At 41.4% G+C, this 21,258-nt stretch overlaps 1 protein-coding gene across 6 annotated transcripts in view; it reads left to right on the forward strand.

Moving 5' to 3' along the window:
• The window catches only part of trrap (transformation/transcription domain-associated protein), a 219,792-nt gene that overhangs the window by 29,865 nt on the left and 168,669 nt on the right, over positions 1–21,258 (forward strand). For all 6 annotated transcript variants that reach the window (XM_080206827.1, XM_080206829.1, XM_080206830.1 and 3 more), the window contains 7 exons: positions 489–804; positions 2,276–2,373; positions 3,812–4,006; positions 5,320–5,511; positions 8,445–8,610; positions 9,079–9,335; positions 14,905–15,105. In XM_080206827.1, the coding sequence (XP_080062953.1) occupies positions 489–804; positions 2,276–2,373; positions 3,812–4,006; positions 5,320–5,511; positions 8,445–8,610; positions 9,079–9,335; positions 14,905–15,105 (1,425 nt within the window). The remainder of the gene's footprint in view (positions 1–488; positions 805–2,275; positions 2,374–3,811; positions 4,007–5,319; positions 5,512–8,444; positions 8,611–9,078; positions 9,336–14,904; positions 15,106–21,258) is intronic.

The following is a 21,258-nucleotide window of genomic DNA, read 5'->3' on the forward strand; positions in this document are numbered from 1 at the left end:
TGATTTTAAAGTGGGTGTGGTGAGCCCAGGTCCAATAGTGAACTTGGAGTTTCAATGCAGAACAGCAGGATTCACTTCCTTCCTACTTTTCCTTGCTCATGTGCTATGTCATTGACTTCAGCTGCCTAGTTTTGGGAGGAATTGAGAAATTGGGTGGTGGGCATTAACTGGGATCTGTTCACTTGGGTTCCTAAGTACAGGAACAGACTGGTTGTTGGGTTTGGAAGTGCAGATTTATAACATGTATTTATAAATTAAACTGTATAAGTGTGTAAAGATTAGGCTCCAGTTGGCAGCCTGGAATTGAACCATCTGTCTTTGAGGCAATGATTGAAGTTGTAACTTTCCCTTTCACTTATGGAGCCGATCAGTTATCACTGAGGTGGGATTGCCAATAAATGACAGCTAAGCTAGTGTGTGTATGGGGGTGGGTGGTCTGCTGAGAAAAAAACAAAATTTCCACTTTCCTATATGTGCCTTGTCTCTAGGTCTTTGTACTGAAGTTTCACACCATTTCTCGATATCAGTTGTCCACTATCTTTAAGAAATGCAAGCCTCAGTCTGAGCTGACGGCCACAGACGCCCCGATCGCGGCAGCGGCTCAAGCAACTCCAACGTCATCTGTTCCCCCTCCTGCCCCACCAACACCCACCCTCCCCCCACCAGTCTTGGATAAACACGGGGACAAAGATAAAGAGGAGAAGCAGACCTTCCAAGTGTCTGACTGTCGCAGCTTGGTCAAGACGTTAGTATGTGGTGTGAAGACAATTACATGGGGCATAACTTCGTGCAAAGCGCCAGGAGGTAAGAGATTGATGCTGGATGCTGCTTGTTCTCTTGCTTTTTGCCTCCGTCGAGTGCTACGCCAAACGCTTCAGCAGCAGCTGAAGTTTCTGAGAAATCATACATTTATTTTGAAGATACCCAATTTTAAATACTGCACCATTGACAGCTGTGTCATCAGTAGTCTGGGCCTGAAACTCCAGAATTCGTCCCACACAACTTTTCACCTGTCATTTCTTAAAACTAACCTCCCTGACCAAGCTTTTGGTTACTTGTCCTAATATCAGGGAGGCGATGGCCTTGTGGTATCATCTCTAGATTATTAATCCAGAAACTCAGCTAATGTTCTGGGGACCCGGGTTCGAATCCCTCCACGGTGGAATTTGAATTTCCAAAAAACTATTTGGAATTAAGAATCTACTGATGACCATGAAACCATTGCCGATTGTCAGAAAATCTCATCAGGTTCACTGATTTCCTTTAGGAGAGGAAATCTGCTGTCCTCACACAGTCTGGACTACATGTGACACCAGTGCCACAGCAATGTGGTTGACTCTCAACTGCCCTCCAAAGGCAACTAGGGATGGGCTGATGTGGAGATGCTGGCATTGGACTGGGATAAACACAGTAAGAAGTCTCACAATACTATGTTAAAGTCCAACAGGTGTATTTAGTCGCAAAATCCACTAGCTTTTGGAGCGCTGGCCTTCGTCAGGTGAGTGGGAGTTCAATTCACAAACAGGGCATATGAAGACACAAACTCAGTTTACAAAATAATAGTTGGAATGCGAGTCTTCACAGGTAATCAAATCTTAAAGTCAATCAACTCTTGATTACCTGTAAAGACTTGCATTCCAACCATTATTTTGTAAATTGAGTGTGTGCCTTTTATATATGCCCTGTTTGTGAATAGAACTCCCACTCACCTGACGAAGGAGCAGTGCTTCAAAAGCTAGTGGATTTTGCTACCAAATAAACCTCTGGAATTTAACCTGATGTTGTAATAAATGTTGGCCAGCCAGCGATGCCCATGTTCCATAAATGAATAAAAAAAAATTTCCTGAAGTGGCTCATATTTTATTTAATAATCGCTCCCATGCAGCAGGTTTTGCTCCATTAAAGGTGTGATAGAAATGCAGATCTTTACTGAATGGCATTGCTGTTTAATTCTTGCAAATAAGCAGGTTTGGAAAGATTCAGCTGACATTTGCTGTCAGACCTGAATATCCAAATGTAGGGGGGAAAGTGGTGAAGGAACGAAGGTCAGCATCGTAATTAAACATTTCGCTAATAGCAAGAGATCGTGCAGTTAATATTTGTATCACAAGTCAGTGAGAGGTGCTGATGAGCATTTTTGAAACTATGTGCAGTAATTATTATGTTAAAATGTTTGATATGTTTTGGGCTCTATGCCATTGGAGCTGTGTTTATGAAAAAAACATGGTTGTGAGAACATTAGGTGCAGTCTGAAAATATTTCTTCTATTTCTCAGAGGCATCCTTTATTCCCAACAAGCAGTTACAGCCCAAAGAGACGCAAATTTACATCAAGCTGGTTAAATATGCAATGCAGGCCTTGGATATTTACCAGGTGAAGTATTACTGATGAACTTTGATAAAGTTGCTTTGATTTAGCGATGTTTTATATGTTTTGATGTCTATTGGTGGTTACCACCACCACCACCACACACATACTTCCCTGCACCCCCCCACACACACACACTTGGGCAACCTGTCACTTGCAGACAATTCTGCCTTGTTAGCTGCCTCATTCTCTTTACGTTACTTGGGGCTAAATTTTTTGAAAGGACTGTTTTCTCGTTGGTGAATAAATCCTAAATCTGAACACCAAATGTGGTTGCAATCAGCAACTTGAGATAGATAAATGGCAGAGTAGAATTAAGCTTTTCAGCTGTAAACCTGACCTACATCTCTCTATTTCTCTCACACACACACTCACTCAGTCACACACACTCACACACACCCACACACACACACACACACTCCCATGCTTTCAAAATAGGTGGAAACACGTGCCTATTTTTGCTGTAAATAGTGATATTGTGAAGGCTGACTCTGATTTTGCAGAAAGACACAGTGCAGAATGAGGCCATTTGGCCCTTGGTGCCTGTGCCAATTCTTTGATAATTCTTTCTTATCCAATTAGTTCCACTCTTCTGCCCTTTCCCATGGTCCTGCATTTTCAAATATACAGCAAATTTCTTTTTGAAGATTAGTATTGAGTCTGCTTCCAACATCCTTTTTTGGCAGTGCATTCTGGATCATAGCAACATACTGCTCAAAAAGTAATTTTCTCAACTCCCAGAGGTACTGATTTCAGTATTCTCATTTGCAGTTGACACCCTATGTGAAATATTATACTTTATAAATTGATATTAAGGGAACCTGCCAGGCTAAGGTTATATAATGGCCTTTACAATTATGATGGGATTTTACACTAGTATTTAAATCATTCTAGGTATTTGACTGTGTAAAATATGGAATTTTTTGTATTTTTATTCCAAGTGGTTTGTGACCTGTTTATAATAGAGATTCTTTGCCCCATGCAAATCATTTTCTGAAATACTTCCAGGTGTTCATCCCTGTTGATTGATCTCCAACCTGGAAGTCCTTGAGGAATGATGTGAACTAGTGCTTTGAGACTGGCAGCTGGGTGTTGAATCTTGGTATCTTTGTTGGATGGAAGTTATTTGAGAAGGACACCCACCTGCTTTTCGAATGCTTCAATTAAAACACTTGAAATGTTTAAAATTCTGGCATGATAATTATGCAGGACATCTTTTAACTTGGGCATATTCCTCCGTGATCCATAAAACATGCAATATGGTTGCGGTAATGAATGGACCTTTTTAAAGTCTGTGCAGCTTTATATCCTAGGCCAGTACGATGTGTTCCACTCAAGGATGTGTTAGGAGCGGCATGTTCAAAGGAAAGGATGAGGGGAAATGGGGAAATCCAGCAGGTCTTACTGTTAACATGTGATGATTTCAATTGATCTCTGGCCGTAGGTGCAGATCGCTGGGAATGGGCAAACGTACATTCGGGTGGCCAATTGCCAGACGGTGAGGATGAAGGAAGAGAAGGAGGTTTTGGAACATTTTGCTGGTGTTTTCACCATGATGAACCCCCTGACATTTAAGGAGATATTCCAAACGACTGTACCATACATGGTTGAAAGGATTTCAAAGAACTATGCACTTCAGGTGACTGGTGTTTCCATGTTTAATGAAGATTTAGCCAGTCATAAATGAAGCATCACATTGTCATGTCAGGAAAAGGGGTTAAATCCACAAAATGCTGCAGATACTTGAAATCAGAAAATGCTAGAAAGTGCTCAACAGGCTAGGCAGCGAGACAGAGTTAATGTTACAGGTTGATCTTTTATCTGTATGTAAAAAATTGGATCTAATGTAATTTTGTGGAGAACTTGTTGTTATTTGTTTTATAAATATAGATAAAGTTTTAATCTTGGGAGTTTTTTTTTAGCCCAGGTAGTACCAAGCCCTTGACACTCAGGTGCAGATTTCTGTTCCCATGCAGTGGCTGAGTTGGTACATTGTAGGTTCGTGCACTGAAATGCTGAATCAAGGCCTAATATTACACTGGAGTCCCAACATTTGGAAGTCCAACGGGACCAGTGGAAGAACCTTGACGTATTGGGACGTTGACGTCACTTGTCTGCTGTTTTCCCCTAACCCTGAAATTGTTATATTTTTAAGTATGTATCCAGTTTCCTTCATGGGTTATCTTCGTTATCTGTGTTTTAAAGGTTTGTTTTTTAAAACCTTTAAACCTATCTGATGAAGTGGCTTGGCAGTTCCAACCTCTATCTGAAGCTGTTTGTGTGATTCCCTTATTTTTGTTCTGTTGTGTACCTATTGTGGATTGTGATGGTGTCTATCAGAAGGTAAAGTTGCCATAGTTCCAGATGATCATAGCTGACTGGTGGTGATTTAACTCGAGGTGAAAGGCAAGGTTGAGAAATCATGAATAACCTCAGCCGGTACGGGAATGGAACCTGTGCTGTTGATGTTACTCTGTACCATGAACAAGTCATCCAGCTAACTGGCTCCCCTGTCTACCAGAACTAAATGGGTCAAAGGCAACGTTGCTGGATCACCTAAAGTGCATCATTAGCCATTTATAAAGGGCAGTCTTGAATTTCACTCTCTGACCTGGGTAACTTTTAGTTTGAGAGTCTGCTGACTGACCTCTGTAGCAAACCCAATGTCAGTGTTGACAACTGGGATCTCGACTCTAATGGTCTATGAATGCTATTGCTAAGTTTCTCAGTGCTATTATCAACCTGTTCATTCAGCAGTGTCCAGATGTGTTCTGTGCTGCTCTGCAATGTGAGATTGCTAAACTAACCTGTCATTTTATGAGTTCACAGCTGGACATTTAAAGTTGATCAGAATTATCTGTATTATATTTCAACAGTGCAAATCAGTATAGAATCAGATGCCAATCCTAGAATTGTTCATTGTGTTTCATTTACTTTTAATTAATTGTGCAGATTGTGGCCAACTCCTTCTTGGCGAACCCTTCTACCTCAGCTCTATTCGCTACAATTCTGGTGGAATATCTTCTGGACCGGCTTCCAGAAATGGGCTCCAATGTTGAGCTCTCCAACCTCTATCTCAAGCTGTTCAAACTGGTGTTTGGCTCGGTGTCTCTGTTCGCAGCTGAGAATGAGCAGATGCTAAAGGTAAGTAGAGGTGCAGAAGGGAATGAGAGAAGGGATGGTAAATTCTCACGGTTCAGGCTTTGCTCAGAGAGTGAAGTGTTCTCACAATCCGAGGCTAGTGTGTCAGTAAAATATTGCAGACTTAATGACTGCTTTGATGTAGAGACAGTAATACAGCCAATGGAGTTAGTTGAGGAGCTAGGTAAGATGCTCTGTCAGAGAGTTGGTGCAGACTCAACGGGCTGAATGGCTGCCTCCTGCGCTGTAGGGATTCTGCGATCCTAAAAGAAAAGGGAATAAACGGCTTCTGGTTGCATTTTGAGTTTGAAGTCTCCCAGGAATGGGAAACCCTGTTGACGGTGGTTGTACTGGGAGATCCTGCAGCTGGTCATTGGTGGCCTGCCTCTGCCGCAAAACATGACATGGGGCATGCAGAAAATACTGCTCAAAGTGTCTATCTTTGAGCTCGTGGTACAGCCAGGTCAGGCCACCTCTCATCGAGGTTCCTGTTCCAGATGCTGAAATAATCATTTATCGACCGTTTCAGTTCTCAAATTGAAAGAGAGACTTGCACCTGTATAGTGCCTTTCACAACCACTTGGGGGAGACGTGGCATAATGATGTTGTCACTGGGCTAGTAATCCAGAGGCCCAGGACAATGCTTTGGGGATCTGGGTTCAGATCCTACCATGGCAAATGGTAAGATTTGAATTCAATGTAAAGCTGGAATTACCAGTCTAGTGTTGACCATGAAATGATCAATTGTCATAAAAAGCCATCTGGTTCACTCAAGTCCTTTAGAGAAGAAATGTGCTGTCCATACCTAGTCTGTGCTACATGTGACTGCAGCAAAATGGTTGACTCTTAACTGCCGTCAAGAATAATTAGGGACGGGCAATAAACACTGGCCCAGTAATGCCCATATGAATGAATGAAAAAAGTAGCAAAGCCCCTTGCAGCCAATGAAGTTTTTGTGAAGTATATGCACTGTTGAAGCACAGGAAATTTATGTATGGCAAGCTCCCACAAGCAATGTGTAAACAATCTGTGCGATGTTGATTGAGGGATAAATGTAGCCTCTGAATTTTTACGTCTGTTTTGAGAGGGCAGATATGCTTTTGGTTTCATGTTGTGTTCAAAAGACAGTACAGCACTCCTCTTCATTGCTTGGATTTTCCAGCCTTGATTTTGGTGTTCACACCCTGGAGTTATACTTGAATCCAGGATGTGAGAGTGAGGGAGTGCTACCAACTGAACCATGGCTAGTGCCAAGTATTGTTTCAACTTTGTGCAGTTTGAAGAAGTAAAGCAATCCTTTGTGCTGCTTGCATGGTGGGTCCTGGGAATGATGTATGTGAAATAACTCTATTTAGGAACAGGGGGAGCCCTGAAGTCTGATGGTTTTTCGACGAGATCATGGCTGATCTGTGACCCAACTTTATTTTTGCATCCTTGCCCTATTTCCCTTAAGTCTGGTTAACAAAGATCTATCAGTCTCCTACTTAGAACTGAATTGACATGGCATCATTTGCTGTTTGAAGAAGACTCCCAAATTTACTTTATTCATCCATGGGCATCGCTGGCTAGCCAGTATTTATTGCCCATCCCTAGTTGCCTGAGGGCAGTTGAGAGTCAACCACATTGCAGTGGCCCTGGAGTCACATGTAGGTCAGACCGGGTAAGGATGGTGGATTCCCTCCCCTAAAGGACATTAGTGAACCAAATGGATTTTTCTGACAATTGACAGTGGTTTCATGATTATCAGTTGATTATTAATTCCAAACATTTTTTATTGAATTCAAATTCCACTATTTGCCATGGTGCGATCTGAATCAGGGTCCCTAGAACATTAACTGAGTTTCTGGATTAATAGTCTAGCGATTTATACCTTTGGGCCGTTGCCATCCTGTCCTTGAAAAACCTATGTGCCCTAGCCCTGGACTCCCCAACCAGCAGGAATAGAGCAGAACTCTCACTATCGGATACCTATAATATCTGAAAGCTTTGTTTAAATCGCCTCTTGATCTTCGCCATTCCAGGACATAGTTTGTGTATCCTTGGAATCTAGTTATCAGTCCGAAAATAGACACGATGCTTTGACAATGCCGTGGTATCCTCGAGCCCTTCACAAATGACCAGAGACATGTGTTGTCAGTCAGTCATGTAGGCAAATCCAGCCTTTTCTTTGCTGCCTTCATCCTTTTTTTTCCATTAATTACCTTAAATGCTTCTTGTCATTCAAAATGCTTGTTCGATTCTTGGAATGTCTTTGTGTGCGGGAGAAAAAAATTATTGGATTTTGACTGATGGAAATGAAGTGACTGTTTTGAAATGTGGCTTTTCTCAGTGATTAATGGTTTAACGTTTAATTTTTGCTCTATGAAGGTCACTTTAAAATATTATATTTAAAAGAAATCTCTATTTTTCTGTTCTCCCCTGTCAGAAAATTCAAGGTCGAGTGAACTTAATGAGCTGTAACAGCAATTTAAATGTTTGGATTCTTTGGTTTGTATGTTAATGTTGTTTCACAAGATTAAGGAATGGCTGTTTAAACCTTTTAAATTAACTGAATAATAACAGGTCTCTGGTGAATGTGGCAGTGTAATTTTCAAAACAATAAAAACAAATTTACAGCCTGATTTTTTTTTTTCCCCCCCTGTATTCGCTTTTACTTAGAACAGTGGGGCTTTGGTTTTCTTGAGTGTTGGTTGGTGTAAAATTGGGTGGTACAAGCCATTGCCATTAATAGGTTAGGCAGGAGTCTCTGTTTAATTTCTCATTTAAAAGACAGCATCTCCAATAAAGTGGGACTCCATCAGTATTGCGCCTGGATTTTGAGCTCAAGTCTCTGGAGTGGGGCTTGAACCTACACAGGTTTGAGAGGCGTACTTGCTGCCCGTTGTGTGACGGTTGACGTGAATCCCTCTCTAATACCAAATTTCATTGTATTTTAGCCACATCTGCACAAGATTGTGAACAGCTCTATGGAGCTTGCTCAAACAGCCAAGGAGCCATACAACTACTTCCTGTTGCTTCGAGCTCTTTTCCGATCCATTGGGGGTGGCAGCCACGATCTCCTGTATCAGGAGTTTCTGCCATTACTGCCTAACTTGCTGCAAGGTAAGAATGCATTAAATTAGTTTCTGACTGTTCAACTGATGAAATAACCTCAGGTTCAATCAATATATTTCAAGCTCTGAAAAAATGTATTGGGCACTTAATTGAAGTGAACATTAACTAAAGCATGTTCCCTGTTGAAGATAATTCCCTTTGAGTCCTAAATCTGCTCTGTAGCTTACAGATGTTGGACTGAAAATGTACCACTCAAAAGTGGATTTTCTATCAGTTGTAATGCATAGAACCTGGGTTATTTCCTGATTTGATCTGGAAACCAATGTTTTTATTAATTTTCATTATTCAGAAATTTTATTTTTATCACTGCATTTAACAAGCTAAATGTTCAAGCTGAAAATAAAGAAACATTAGCTCCTAAAATTGTACTGTAGGCATAAGACAAATGTCTCAACATCTGAGTGTAAAGTATTGAACAGGGCAGCATATGCATACTTACGCTGTTTTCTCTTGCAGGGCTGAATATGCTGCAGAGTGGCCTGCATAAGCAACACATGAAAGATCTCTTTGTTGAGTTGTGTTTAACTGTGCCTGTCCGACTCAGCTCCCTTTTGCCATACCTGCCAATGCTGATGGACCCATTAGTGTCTGCACTTAATGGCTCCCAGACCCTGGTCAGTCAGGGCCTGCGGACACTGGAACTATGCGTTGACAACTTGCAGCCTGATTTTTTGTATGATCACATCCAGCCAGTACGGGCAGAGCTCATGCAGGTAAAACTGGACTGTCTAATACATTAGGAGACATGAATCTTAACAAACCTTTGTATCCTGATTTGCCACATGTTTAATAATTGGATCATATAGGGCCTGGGTGGGATTGTGGTCAGTGCAGACTCAATGGGCTAAATGGCCTCCTTCTGCTATGCAGGGATTCTATGTATCTGTGTAGCTGTGATAGCATAGTGGTAATGTCACTGGCTTAGTAATCTAGGGGCAAAGACGAATACTGTGGAGACATTGGTTCAAATCCTACCATGGCAGTTGGTTGAATTTAAATTCAATTAATAATATGTGGAATTAAAAGCTAGCCTTAGTAACAGTGATCATGAAACCATTATTTATTGTTGGTGAACCAGATGGTTTTTCCAATGTCCTTTAGGGAAGGAAATCTTCCATCCTTACCTGGTCTGGCCTACATGTGACTCTAGACCCGCAGCAATGTGGTTGACTCTTAACTGCCCTTTGAAATGGCCTAGCAAGCCACTCAGTTCAAGGGTAATTGGGAATGGGCAAAAGATACCGATCTTGCCAACAGCACCCACATCCCATGAAAGAATTTTTAAAAAGCATAGTGCACAAGGAGACTGTTCAGCCCATCATGCTATTACCAGCTTTTTGAAAGAACTGTCCCCCTGCCTTGTCCTTTTATAGTTGTGATTTCACACACCCCGCCCCCATCAAGCATATGTCCAGTTTCTTTTTGAAAGTTACTATTGAAGTTACTTCCCTTTCAAGTGACACTTATAGTATACAAGACACTTGACAATATTCTGCTCACTGATGCACAGTGGCAGTAGTGTGTAAGTACAAAATTCACTGCAGCAACTCACCAAGGCTCCTTTGCCAGCACCTTCCAAACCTTGACCATTCCCACCTAGAAGGACAAAGGCAGCAGATACATGGAAACACCACCACCTACAAGTTCCCCTCTGGTCACTCACCATCCTGACTTGGAATTACATCGCCATTCCTGTCACTGGGTCAAAATCACTCTTCCTAATACCTCTGTGGGTGTCCTTACTGCATGTTGACTGTAGTGAATCAAGAAGACAGACCACCACCAGCTTCTCAAGAGCAATTAGGGATGGGCAGTAATTGTTGGTCTCGCCAGTGACGCACACAACCCATGACAAACAAAAAACCTGCAGTTGTAAGATTGGAATTGTCCAATAATTGGAATTGAAGAATGATATAATAGCACGTGACAATTTTCACGTTTTAAACAGTGGAGTCATTAGATAATTTGAATTAAAAGGATTAGATTGTAATACATTTTTGAGTCAGAATAATGTCTCTATTTAGAGACCAGTGAATTTGACAAGACGATTGCAGCTTTTGTCTTTTTTTAAAACGTGTGGGGGAGACAAATATGAAGAACATAAATGTTTTAAATCACAAAGGACTATCAGTGTCAAGGGAGCACAGGGTCTTTCATACATAACTGTCTCGTATATATTAATCCCTTCTTCAAAAATAAATCCAATTGTCCATTTATGCTGTTCTTTCCTGATGACTGTTTCCCTAACTCAATTATTGTATCTTATGCATGAAGAATTCCTTTATTACACTTAATGTTTCCAGCTTCAGCTTTTGTTCTCCAGTATTGCAAGCACTTATTACAGTTGAGCTTCTTGCCTGGATCAGCTTTGTTAATGTTCTGTATAATACTGAGAACTTCAATTAGATCGCAAAGTTACTCCCTTCGCCCCCTCCCACCAACCCAAAGGACCAGCTCCACTTCCTTACTGCGAAAGCAAAATACTTCTGACACTAGAAATTTGAGCAAAAGAACAATAGTGCTGGAAATAAGATAATAAGCAGGAGCAGGGGTAGGCCATTTGGTTCATTGAGCCTACTGCACCATTCATTGACATTGTGGTTGATCTGACTTCAGCCTTAACTGCACTTCCGTGTCTGCTCCCCCATAATCGCTAACTCCCTTATCGATCACAAAACTGTGAATCTCAACCTGAATATTCAATGACCCCGCCTCCACTGTTCTTTGTGGAAGAGAATTTCAAGACTGGTGATCCTCAGAAGAAATTCTGTCTTATCTCTTCGTTGGGAGATCCCTTATATTTAAACTGTGCTCCCTAGACGCAACATCGTTCTAACACACACCCTGACAAGCCCCCTCAGAATCATCTGTTTCAACAAGATCATCTCTCATTCTTCTAACCTCCTAAGCCCAACTTTTCTTCATAAGACGATCCCTTCATCTCAGGAATGAACCTTCTCTGAACTGTTTCCAATGCAATTAGATCCCTCCTTAGGAGACCAAAACTGTGCACCATACTCCAGATATATTCTCAAGACTTGCAAGACTTCCTTATTTTTATATTCCATCCCTTTTTCAAAAATGATAAATTTCATTTACCTTCCTAGTTATTTGCCAACTTTTGTGATTCATGTACAAGGACATCAAGATCCCTCTGTGCCGTAACATTCTGGAATCTCTCCATTTAAATGATATTCTGCTTTTCTATTCTTCCTGTGAAAGTGTGGATAATCTCATTTTCCCTGCTAAACTTGATCTACCTTTTTTTTATCCACTGGTGTAACTTACCTATTTCCCTTCACAGACTCTGTATCCTCTCAACTTTCTTTCCTGTCAATCTTTGTATTATCAGCAAATTTGACTGTGATACAATTGTTCCATTCGTCCAAGTCATTAATATAGATTGTAATAGTTGAGACCCCAACACTAATCTGTGTGGTACTGCACTTGTTCTAATTTGCTTACCCAGAATGATCCTTTCTTTTCCTTGACACACTCTTGTCTATTAGTTAGTCAATTCTTGATTTGTGCTTAGAATCTATAGAGAGAAACTGAGTTGACATTTCGGCTTGATGACCTCTCTTCAGAGTTGTCAGAATTTTCATATTCCAAATTTGACGTGTACAGTCATTTTTGTTCACCTTTGCAAGGGCAACATTGGCCTTTCCTGACCGTTGCTTTGCACAGGAGCAGTGTAACCTTTTCAAGGTTTTGTTTTCTCCCGCTTCTGATCTCATGATGTGGAGATGCCAGCGTTGGACTGGGCTGGGCAGAGCAAGAAGTCTCACAACACCAGGCTAAAGTCTAACAAATTTATTTGGAATCACAGGCAGCACTTCATCAGGTGAGTTGAATCCACTCACGTAGTGAAAGAGCAGCACTCCAAAAGCTCGTGATTCCAAATAAACCTGTTGGACTTTAACCTGATGTCGGGAGACTTCTTACTTCTGTTCTCGTTAACCATCTCGCTCAATCTCTCACTCTTTTTGTAACTGTTCAATCAACCAAATATTTGATGAGGCATCAGGATTCCCAGCTTATTTCTTGAATGAGGTGATTTGTTATAGATCACAACAATCTTCTGTTGGTCTATCTGTTTCCCACCACCGCCACCCCAAATTGAACCCCAATTATCCTAATTGAGTCTCTAATTTGTTGTTCGTTATCCTTCATTGTTGAGGTGGCCCCTGATTTGACATGGACGTCAGTGACTTGCTAGACAACCTTGATTCCTCAGCTAGTCGCCTTTGGGTGCTCAATTGGTCAATTAAATGACATTTTCTTCAAATCATTCTTCAGCTAATGTATTTCATCATCATCATCTTTTCTTAGTTTATTGAGATTGTCCAAAAACTTGGCTTTGTCTTTCTGCCCACCGAATATAGCTGCAACTGCAGCAGACTCGGAGAAGAGAATGATGTCGCAATTTGAACTGCGGTCTGGTTGAATCTCCTGCTGTGATGTTTTTGCTAATGCCCCTTGCTGTTGTAGCTCTTATCGCCTTTTATATAGTGTTTACTGTTCAGAATTACAAACCACTTCAAAAAGATTTAAAGGCCATGAAATACATGGGTCACAGTAAATAATACGCAATGAGTTCAATAACAGTTAATTTGCTACACTGCAATGCTGTTCAGATCTTTGACTGTGTTGCAGTTGCATTTGAAGAGTTATTTGGAGGAGAATACTAGTGGTATTCATGAAGAACAATTTGAGTTTGATAGAAGCTTCCTCAATTTAGGAAAGTTTTGATTCATTTTCTTTTCTGGGAAAGGAAAGGTTTAAGGAGCCCAGGTTCATGCATTATAGTCAGGAGCTTGGGCTCAATTGCTAAACTGCTAATGTTGAGATGTATCATTTAAAGACATTCGTTAACAATCTGCAATTACACAAGCTTTTAGTGAATGTGAGAAATGCATTAGGCCGTGGAACGAGAAAAGAGGCTGGATAAAAGCAAATTACTGTGGATGCTGGAATCTGAAACCCAAACAGAAAATGCTGGGAAATCTCAGCAGGTTTGACAGCATCTGTAAGGAGAGGAAAGAGCTGACGTTTCGAGTCCAGACGACCTTTTGTCAAAGCTTTGTCAAAGTGAAAAGAGGCTGTTTGTCTCATGAGCTGTGCCCTTTTCATAACTGTATATAAAGTGTGTTGTCAAAGCTCGGCCTGATTTGCCTCATGTTCTTCAGGAAAGATTTTTTCCTCTCCATTCCTGTTCTCTTTCCCTCCCCCACTCCTCAACCTCCATTTCGCACAGCTCTGAGCATCTACCCAAAGCTTCATGCCTTACCTGAATATTTCTAGCATCTGTTTTTATTTCATACTCCGGCCTGCTTTTATTATTACAAAGAATTGGCAGGTCAGCTAGCCCAACTAATCTGTGTTCCATACCAGCCTCCTCCCAGAATCACCTCATCCTCCATATCCTTCTAATCCAGTTTCCCTCATGTGCTTGCTCAGCTTCCCGTTGCCCTAATGCTTCAGTTAACACCCATATTTCATACAACAGTCTGTCATACACACATTTCCTAACCTATTCTCTTTAATAGCGATTAATTTACTTTCCATTTGTTTGGAATGCCACTCAATATGCCCAGAACTCTAGCTGAGTGCAATAAATTCACTTCTATTCTCTAGTTATGTGTGTTTGCAATCCAATCAAACAGTCTACTTGTATCTATGTTATCTATCCCTTGGGAGCATTTTAAAACCTGGAATATGTTAGGCATGGCATATTGTGATCTAGAATATGCTGTCCACAAAGGTGTTGGAAGCAGATTCAGTAGTGACTTTCAAAAGGGAACTTGGATAAACACATGGGGGGTGGAAGGGGTTTCTGGGTTGAAATTGTAAGGTGAGAAAGGACAGGAGAGTGGGACTCATTAGATAACTCTTTCAAAGAGCTGCCACAGGCACGATGGACTGAAAAGTTTCCTCCTTCCGTGCTGCATTGTGCTATGATTTCATGTCTGTCCTCAAACTTTGTCCTCCAGTGTTGGTGGATTGTATGCTGGGGATTTTTTTCAACAGCAGATTCTCCACATTTCCAGGTCTACAAACCGGGTGCTGAACGGGATGGTTGCTGGGATTTAAGGAGTCTTGGGTGGCTCCCTCTGATTTACCACACCAGGTCTCAGAATCACTGTGGCTGTAATGTGATAACATGATGTGCTGTTATTCTTCCTCAAAGTTGAGCAAATGTCAGACTGCACAAGCTCCAGCTGTAACAATTACGAAACTATAGATTAATGTGAAAAATGTTTCCTTAATTTTTTTGGGCAGGCTTTATGGCGCACCTTGCGTAACCCAGCTGACAGTATCTCCCATGTGGCCTACCGTGTGCTGGGCAAATTTGGTGGGAGCAACCGGAAGATGCTCAAGGAGTCCCAGAAATTGCAGTACATTGTTACCGAAGTCCAGGGACCAAGCATTACAGCCGAGTTTTCTGACTGTAAGGCATCTATTCAGCTTCCTATGGAGAAGGTGAGACTTCTACAGTCAAATGCATCAATAGGAAATGTGTGGCTTGTGAGTCTCTAGATTTCTGTGGTCATCAAAATGAGGGCCATGCTATCGATTGCAGTATTCTCAAATTGATCGTCAACTGTGGCTCAGTTTGTTCGCACTCTTGCCTCCAAATCGAAGTTATGGGTTCAAGTCCCACTCCAGAGATTTGAAACTAAAATCCAGATCAGGGCTCCCAGTGGCAACACCGAGGGAGTGATGCAGTGTTGGAGGTGCAGCCGTTTGCATGAGTTGTTATAAAGAGGCCCTTTGATGGGGGTAGGTGTAAGAGATCTGATAACACTATTTGCAGAAGAGAATTGTCTCTGGTGTCCTGGGCAATATTTATCCTTCAGATAACAACACAAAAACAGACAATGTGGTCACCATTGCTGTTTGTGGGACATTGCAGTGTACATTTTAGCTGTCACATACCCTGCCTTGTGTAAGTGACTACGGCACGGTGGCAAGTGGTTATCACTGCTGCCTCACAGTGCTAGGGACACAAGTTAGATTCCTGGCTTGGGTCACTGTCTGTGTAGAGTCTGCACATTCTCCCAGTGTCCGTGTGGGTTTCCTCCGTGTGCTCCAGTTTCCTCACACAGTCCTAAAGACATGCTGGTTAGGTGCGTTGGCCATGCTCAATTATTCCTCAGTGTACCCAAGATACCAGAGTGTGGTGCCTTGGAGATTTTTACAGTACCTTCATTGTGGTGTTAATGTAAGCCTATTTGTGACACTAATAAATAAACTTTAAACCTCAGAAATTTCATTGGCTGTACTTTGGTTTGGGATGTCCTGAGATCATGAAAGGTGTTAAAATAATGCATGATTTTCTATCATGACTTTCACTGTAATGCCTGACTTTCACTGTTCGGTGTTTGTATGACTTGCTCACTTTTGATCTGTCTCAGTGGCACAGTGGTTAGCACTGCTGCCTCGCAGTGCCAGGGAGCTGGGTTCAATTCCGGCCTCGGATGACTGTCTGTGGAATTTGAACGTTCACCCCACGTCTGCTTGGGTTTCCTCTGGGTGCTCCTTCACACAAGATGTGTGGATTGGTCATGCTAAATTGCCATTTAGGGTAGTCAAGGGAAACTAGCAGGATAAATGTGTGCTACTGGGATAGGGCATGAGTAGGATTATTGTTGGCGCTGGCCCAGTGGGCTGAATGGTCTCTTGCTGTTGGGATTCTGTGATTCTTTCAGCAGCTCAGTGGCAGCCCAAAGTTAAAGCGCTTGCATTCCTAATGCACATACATGTTTCAAGTTATGATTGCTTCTTGACGCCTGAAATATTTGACGAAGCATTGATTTGATGTGATGTCTGAACTCTTGATACATGTTTCCCAGTCGTTATAAGGTTTGATGATTTGTTTTCATTGTTCTTCCTCCCCCATGCTCCACACCCCACCCTAAGCACAGACTTCCATGCTGTTCTGTTGCTGTAATGTTGAGGAAAGCCTGAGATTTTAGCATTTTTTAAGAGGTTGTGCTCACGGCAATTCACTCTTAGCATCAAAGGTTGGACACAGGGGCTCTTACATGTTCACCTTCTCTCAGCCCTTCTCTCCTTGTGGTGTTTATTGTCCAATTGTACAATGAAAATGGCCACATCAAGCAGGAATTATACTGTAGTGTTCATGTTGTTGAGTTTCTGTATGTACCTATGCTTTGAAATACCTTGCCGCATTGATTTCAGCCACTTGATGGCACTATGTTTAAACTATATTGTAGTTTTATTAGAGTGCAGCATTATGTATTCAATGTGGAGTTGTTACACTGCCACGGTGTGGTGAGAATTGGGTACAGTAGCATCACCAGGCAGCTGAGGGATAAGTGCTAGCCAGGGCATGAGGAAGTGGGGAGAGGAGGGAGGGAGAGAGAATGTGCTCCCTTACATTGCTATGGGAGCAGTCACATTCACTCGAGGGGAAGATGAGGCCTTGATTTAACAGTTCATCTGAAAGAAGGCATCTGTGACAATGCAGTGTCCCTTAGTACTGTACTGCAAGTGTCACCCTAGATTATGTACTCTAGAGTGTGGAGTGGGACTTGAATTCTTAAACTTGAGTTGGGCGTGCTATCAGTTGCATTGACGGATAGCAGTGACTGGGTGCTTGCCCAAAGGAACAATGTTTGTTGAGACCTAAATGAGGGGAGGCACAGGGCTTGCAGAGATGAAAGGGCAAAAAATACTGATTACAATGAAATCCAGTTGATGTACCATGTGTTAGGACAGGAAGAACAAGGAAATGACTGAGCAGATTCTGTGCACTGATTCGAGGCAAGGGGGCACAGGTGACAACCATTTCAATTTTTTGCTTTCTTGTCTTTTGGACTATGTTGAACATGAACATCCTGCGAGGAATCCCACAGCTGGAATGGGTTTGCAGGACCACTGTTAGTTCCCTAATTTCAAAACTGCTTCCAAGCAATAATCTATTTGTAGTTGTATTAAAATCTATCCTTAATGAGTCTTAAGACCTTTACTTGATGTGCATAATTTTTCCCACACTTTTACTACTTCCGCCACCTCAGGCCACAGGGGCACATGTTTGCTTTTATTATTGTCAATTATTTAATTGTGTAAAATGGAAAACAGGTTGGAAAAATCTTGTTCAATGACTGAATTGTGAAGGATTGGGTGAAGCATTCGGACCTAAATAACATTGTTGTTTGAATAGCAAGTTCCTCCTTCCTTTCCTGCTGCTAGGGTATTTTGTTTCTGGGGGGGAGGGGGGTTGAGGATGGGTGGTGGGTTTCGTTCCAGGGTGTTGATCGTGAGCCAATCCATATCCGGTTGATCACGCTTCATGCTTAGGCTCCAACTCTGGGTGATCACAGGTGCTGATCACGTCCTGACCAGCTGTTCGTGCGTGTGTGTTTTGTGCAGCGCAGTGAAGACCAGGAAAGTTACCTGTTTTCTTCCCCCTCCCCGACTGGGCAGTGTCTCAGCTAGTTGTGTCCTTAGTGAGATGAACTAACTCAGAAATGATGGAATATGATGCTACATCTTTCTAGCCTGCATATCCTCACTGTGTACTTGGTGTTCGACTATTTTACTACAAAAACAATGAAAAATATTACTTTATTGCCAGAAGTAAATTGTAGAGTGCCTTTGTAGTACTTTATAGCCGAAGTACCTTTTTGAAGTGTACACACTATTGTAAATTAGGATATATATTTTTGTAAAAGTGCTAGTTTGGTGAAGGTCTTCTCAGATGGTGTTGAGGAATTTAGAATCATAGGGGTTGAAAGAAAGGTTTGTGAATTGCTGTCATTTTTGCAGCTTTCTAGAAGTAATTGAAAGCAAGGTTCTGCAGTGCGTTCAGTACCAGAGGAAACATTTTGAGGAGTCTGGTGATCAAGTATATATCAGGCAGTGCGTCGTTCAAAAATAAAATAATTTTGCTGATATTTGTCTGGAAGGTTAATTCTTTGTACTTGTTCTGTGAGCTTTTACTTAAGGTATGAAGGAGTCGAGAGCATCACCAATCACACCTTTTTAGGAAAATATAAATAACTAGTGACGGCCAAAAGAGTTTACAATGATACGAAACGTATTCTTTTTAAAAACTTTGACAAGATTTTGTAGCTAGCATACTTTGTTCAGTTTTGCGCTAACTTGATTTTATGTATTGGGCATTTAAAATATTTAGGTTATGAGTAAGGGTTTTATAAAGTGGGGTTTAATCTAGCAAACCTGTTTTGATTCATAGTGTCATAGAGGTTTACAACATGGAAACAGACCCTTTGACCCAACTTGTCCATGCTGCCCTTTTTTTTAAAGCCCCTAAGCTGATCCCAATTGCTCGCATTTGGCCCATATCTTTACACCCATCATACCCATGGAACTATCTAAATGCTTTTTAAAAGACAAAATTGTACCCACCTCTACTACTACCTCTGGCAGCTTATTCCAGACACTCACCACCCTCTATGTGAAATAATTGTCTCTCTGGACACTTTTGTATCTTCTCTCTCTCTCACCTTAAACCTATGCCCTCTAGTTTTAGACTCCCCTATCTTTGGAAGAGATATTGACTATCTACCTTGTCTGTGCCCCTCATTATTTTATAGACCTCCTATGCTCCAGAGAAAAAGGTCCCAGCCTATTCAGCCTCGCCTTATAACGCAATCCATCAAGTCCCGGTAGCACCCTAGTAAATCTTTTCTGCACTCTTTCTAGTTTAATAATATCCTTTCTATGATAGGATGATCAGAATTGCATACAGTATTCCAAATGTGGCCTTACCAATGTCTTGTACAACTTCAACAAAATGTCCCAACTCCTGTATTCAGTGTTCTGACTGATGAAACCAAGCATGCCAAATGCCTTCTTCACCACCCTGTCCACCTGTGACTCCGTTTTTGAGGAGCTATGAACATGTACCCCTATTCTTCCTCTGGTTTGAAATTGTTGTTCGTTCGTGTGTTTTGGAATCAATGTTGCAGGTTGTTTAGTAATGCAGTTCTCATTGCGCATTTAATCTTGACAATGCTGGTTTGATTTGATTTATTATTGTCACAGTATTAGCATACTGTGAAAAGTATTATTTCTTGCACGCTACACAGACAAAACATACCGTTCATAGAGAAGGAAGTGAGACTGCAGAATGTAGTGTTACAGTCATAGCTAGGGTGTAGAGAAAGATCAACTTAATGCAAGGTAGATCCATTCAAAAGTCTGACAGCAGCAGGGAAGAAGCTGTTCTTGAATCAGCTAGTACGTGACCTCAGACTTTTGTATCTTTTCTCTGACGGAGAAAGATGGAAGAGAGAATGTCCAGGGTGCTTGGGGTCTTTAATTATGCTGACTGTTTTGTGGAGGCAGCGGGAAGTGTAGACAGAGTCAATGGATGGAAGACTGGTTAGCGTGATGGATTGGGCTACGTTCAAGACCTTTCATAGTTTCTTGTAGTCTTGGGTAGAGCAGGAGCCATACCATCTGTGATACAACCAGAAAGAATGCTTTCTATGGTGCATCTGTAAAAGTTGGTGAGAGTCGTAGTGGATGTGCCAAATTTCCTTAGCCTTCTGAGAAAGTAGGACATTGGCAGAATAGAAAGCAATTCAGTCAAATAATAGCTGACTACTTAACCCTGGAACAAATTTCAAGGGCCCCTGCTCTATGACAATCTCTTACTTTAATGCAATGATTTCCATCCTGTACATTGTGGGAGGCTGATACTTAGGCCCTGATTTTACCAGTATGGCTGCCCCAAAATCGGGGTGGGCGAGGCTCGCAGAATGGCATTCACGGTTGGCCTCGGGCAGGATCTTATGAACCTCGGACAGCTATGCTGGTAAAATTGGGGCCCTAGTGTTTGTAGTTGCCTCTATTTCTAATGCTACAAAAGGACAAAATGGGAAAGTTTCACATCAAAATACTGCTTTACAAATAAAACCCAACACCACCCCCACGCCAAAGTGGTAATAAGTAGATGGACACCATATTCTTGTAGCACTGTCGAATATATAATTTCACTTAGCAAATTTAAATAGTGCTGCCAAGGAAAAGTCATCTTCTAAACAGGGATACTTGCTCAGTTTGAAAAGCTGATTTAGAATTTTGTATTTCATATTCCATGGGCAAGCTTTACGAGTTGGAGAGTGATTGAAAGTGCTGCTCCTTGTAAATTGCTGTAATAAAATATGTGGCATTCATGGACAGAATTTAAAAAAGCCATCTGTACTTAGTGTTTGAACCTTGCCATTTTACCACAGTAGTAAATGGAAAAAGTCTAGCCCATAAACATTGAATTGATGCTAGCAGAGCAGTTGTTTTCATTTAGTGATATTCTGGTGGTGCTTAAAAAATAAATTATCTGTCTTACACGAAACCTGTAGTTTGAGGGAACGTTTTTAAAGTACAGTGAGCTTTTTTTGGTTAGAAATGTATTTTTCATTTTTACTGCATTAATGAGGCTCTACTTCAGTGGTCTGCCGATAAGACTGCACTACGTAGAAATCTTGATGGCCTTTCATTAAAGTTAATGATCAGACCTGATGGCTGATTCTAGAAATGGCTGTCTAAAAATATTTTCCTCTTGGACAAATTGTTCACCTTTCACTGACATAGCCACTTGGAAAAGTCACTTTTTAGCTGAATAATTTCATATTAACTGCC

The sequence above is a fragment of the Carcharhinus amblyrhynchos genome, chromosome 18 (genome assembly GCF_965287045.1).
Source record: "Carcharhinus amblyrhynchos chromosome 18, sCarAmb.v2.hapA, whole genome shotgun sequence".
Classification (NCBI taxonomy): Eukaryota; Metazoa; Chordata; class Chondrichthyes; order Carcharhiniformes; family Carcharhinidae; genus Carcharhinus; species Carcharhinus amblyrhynchos.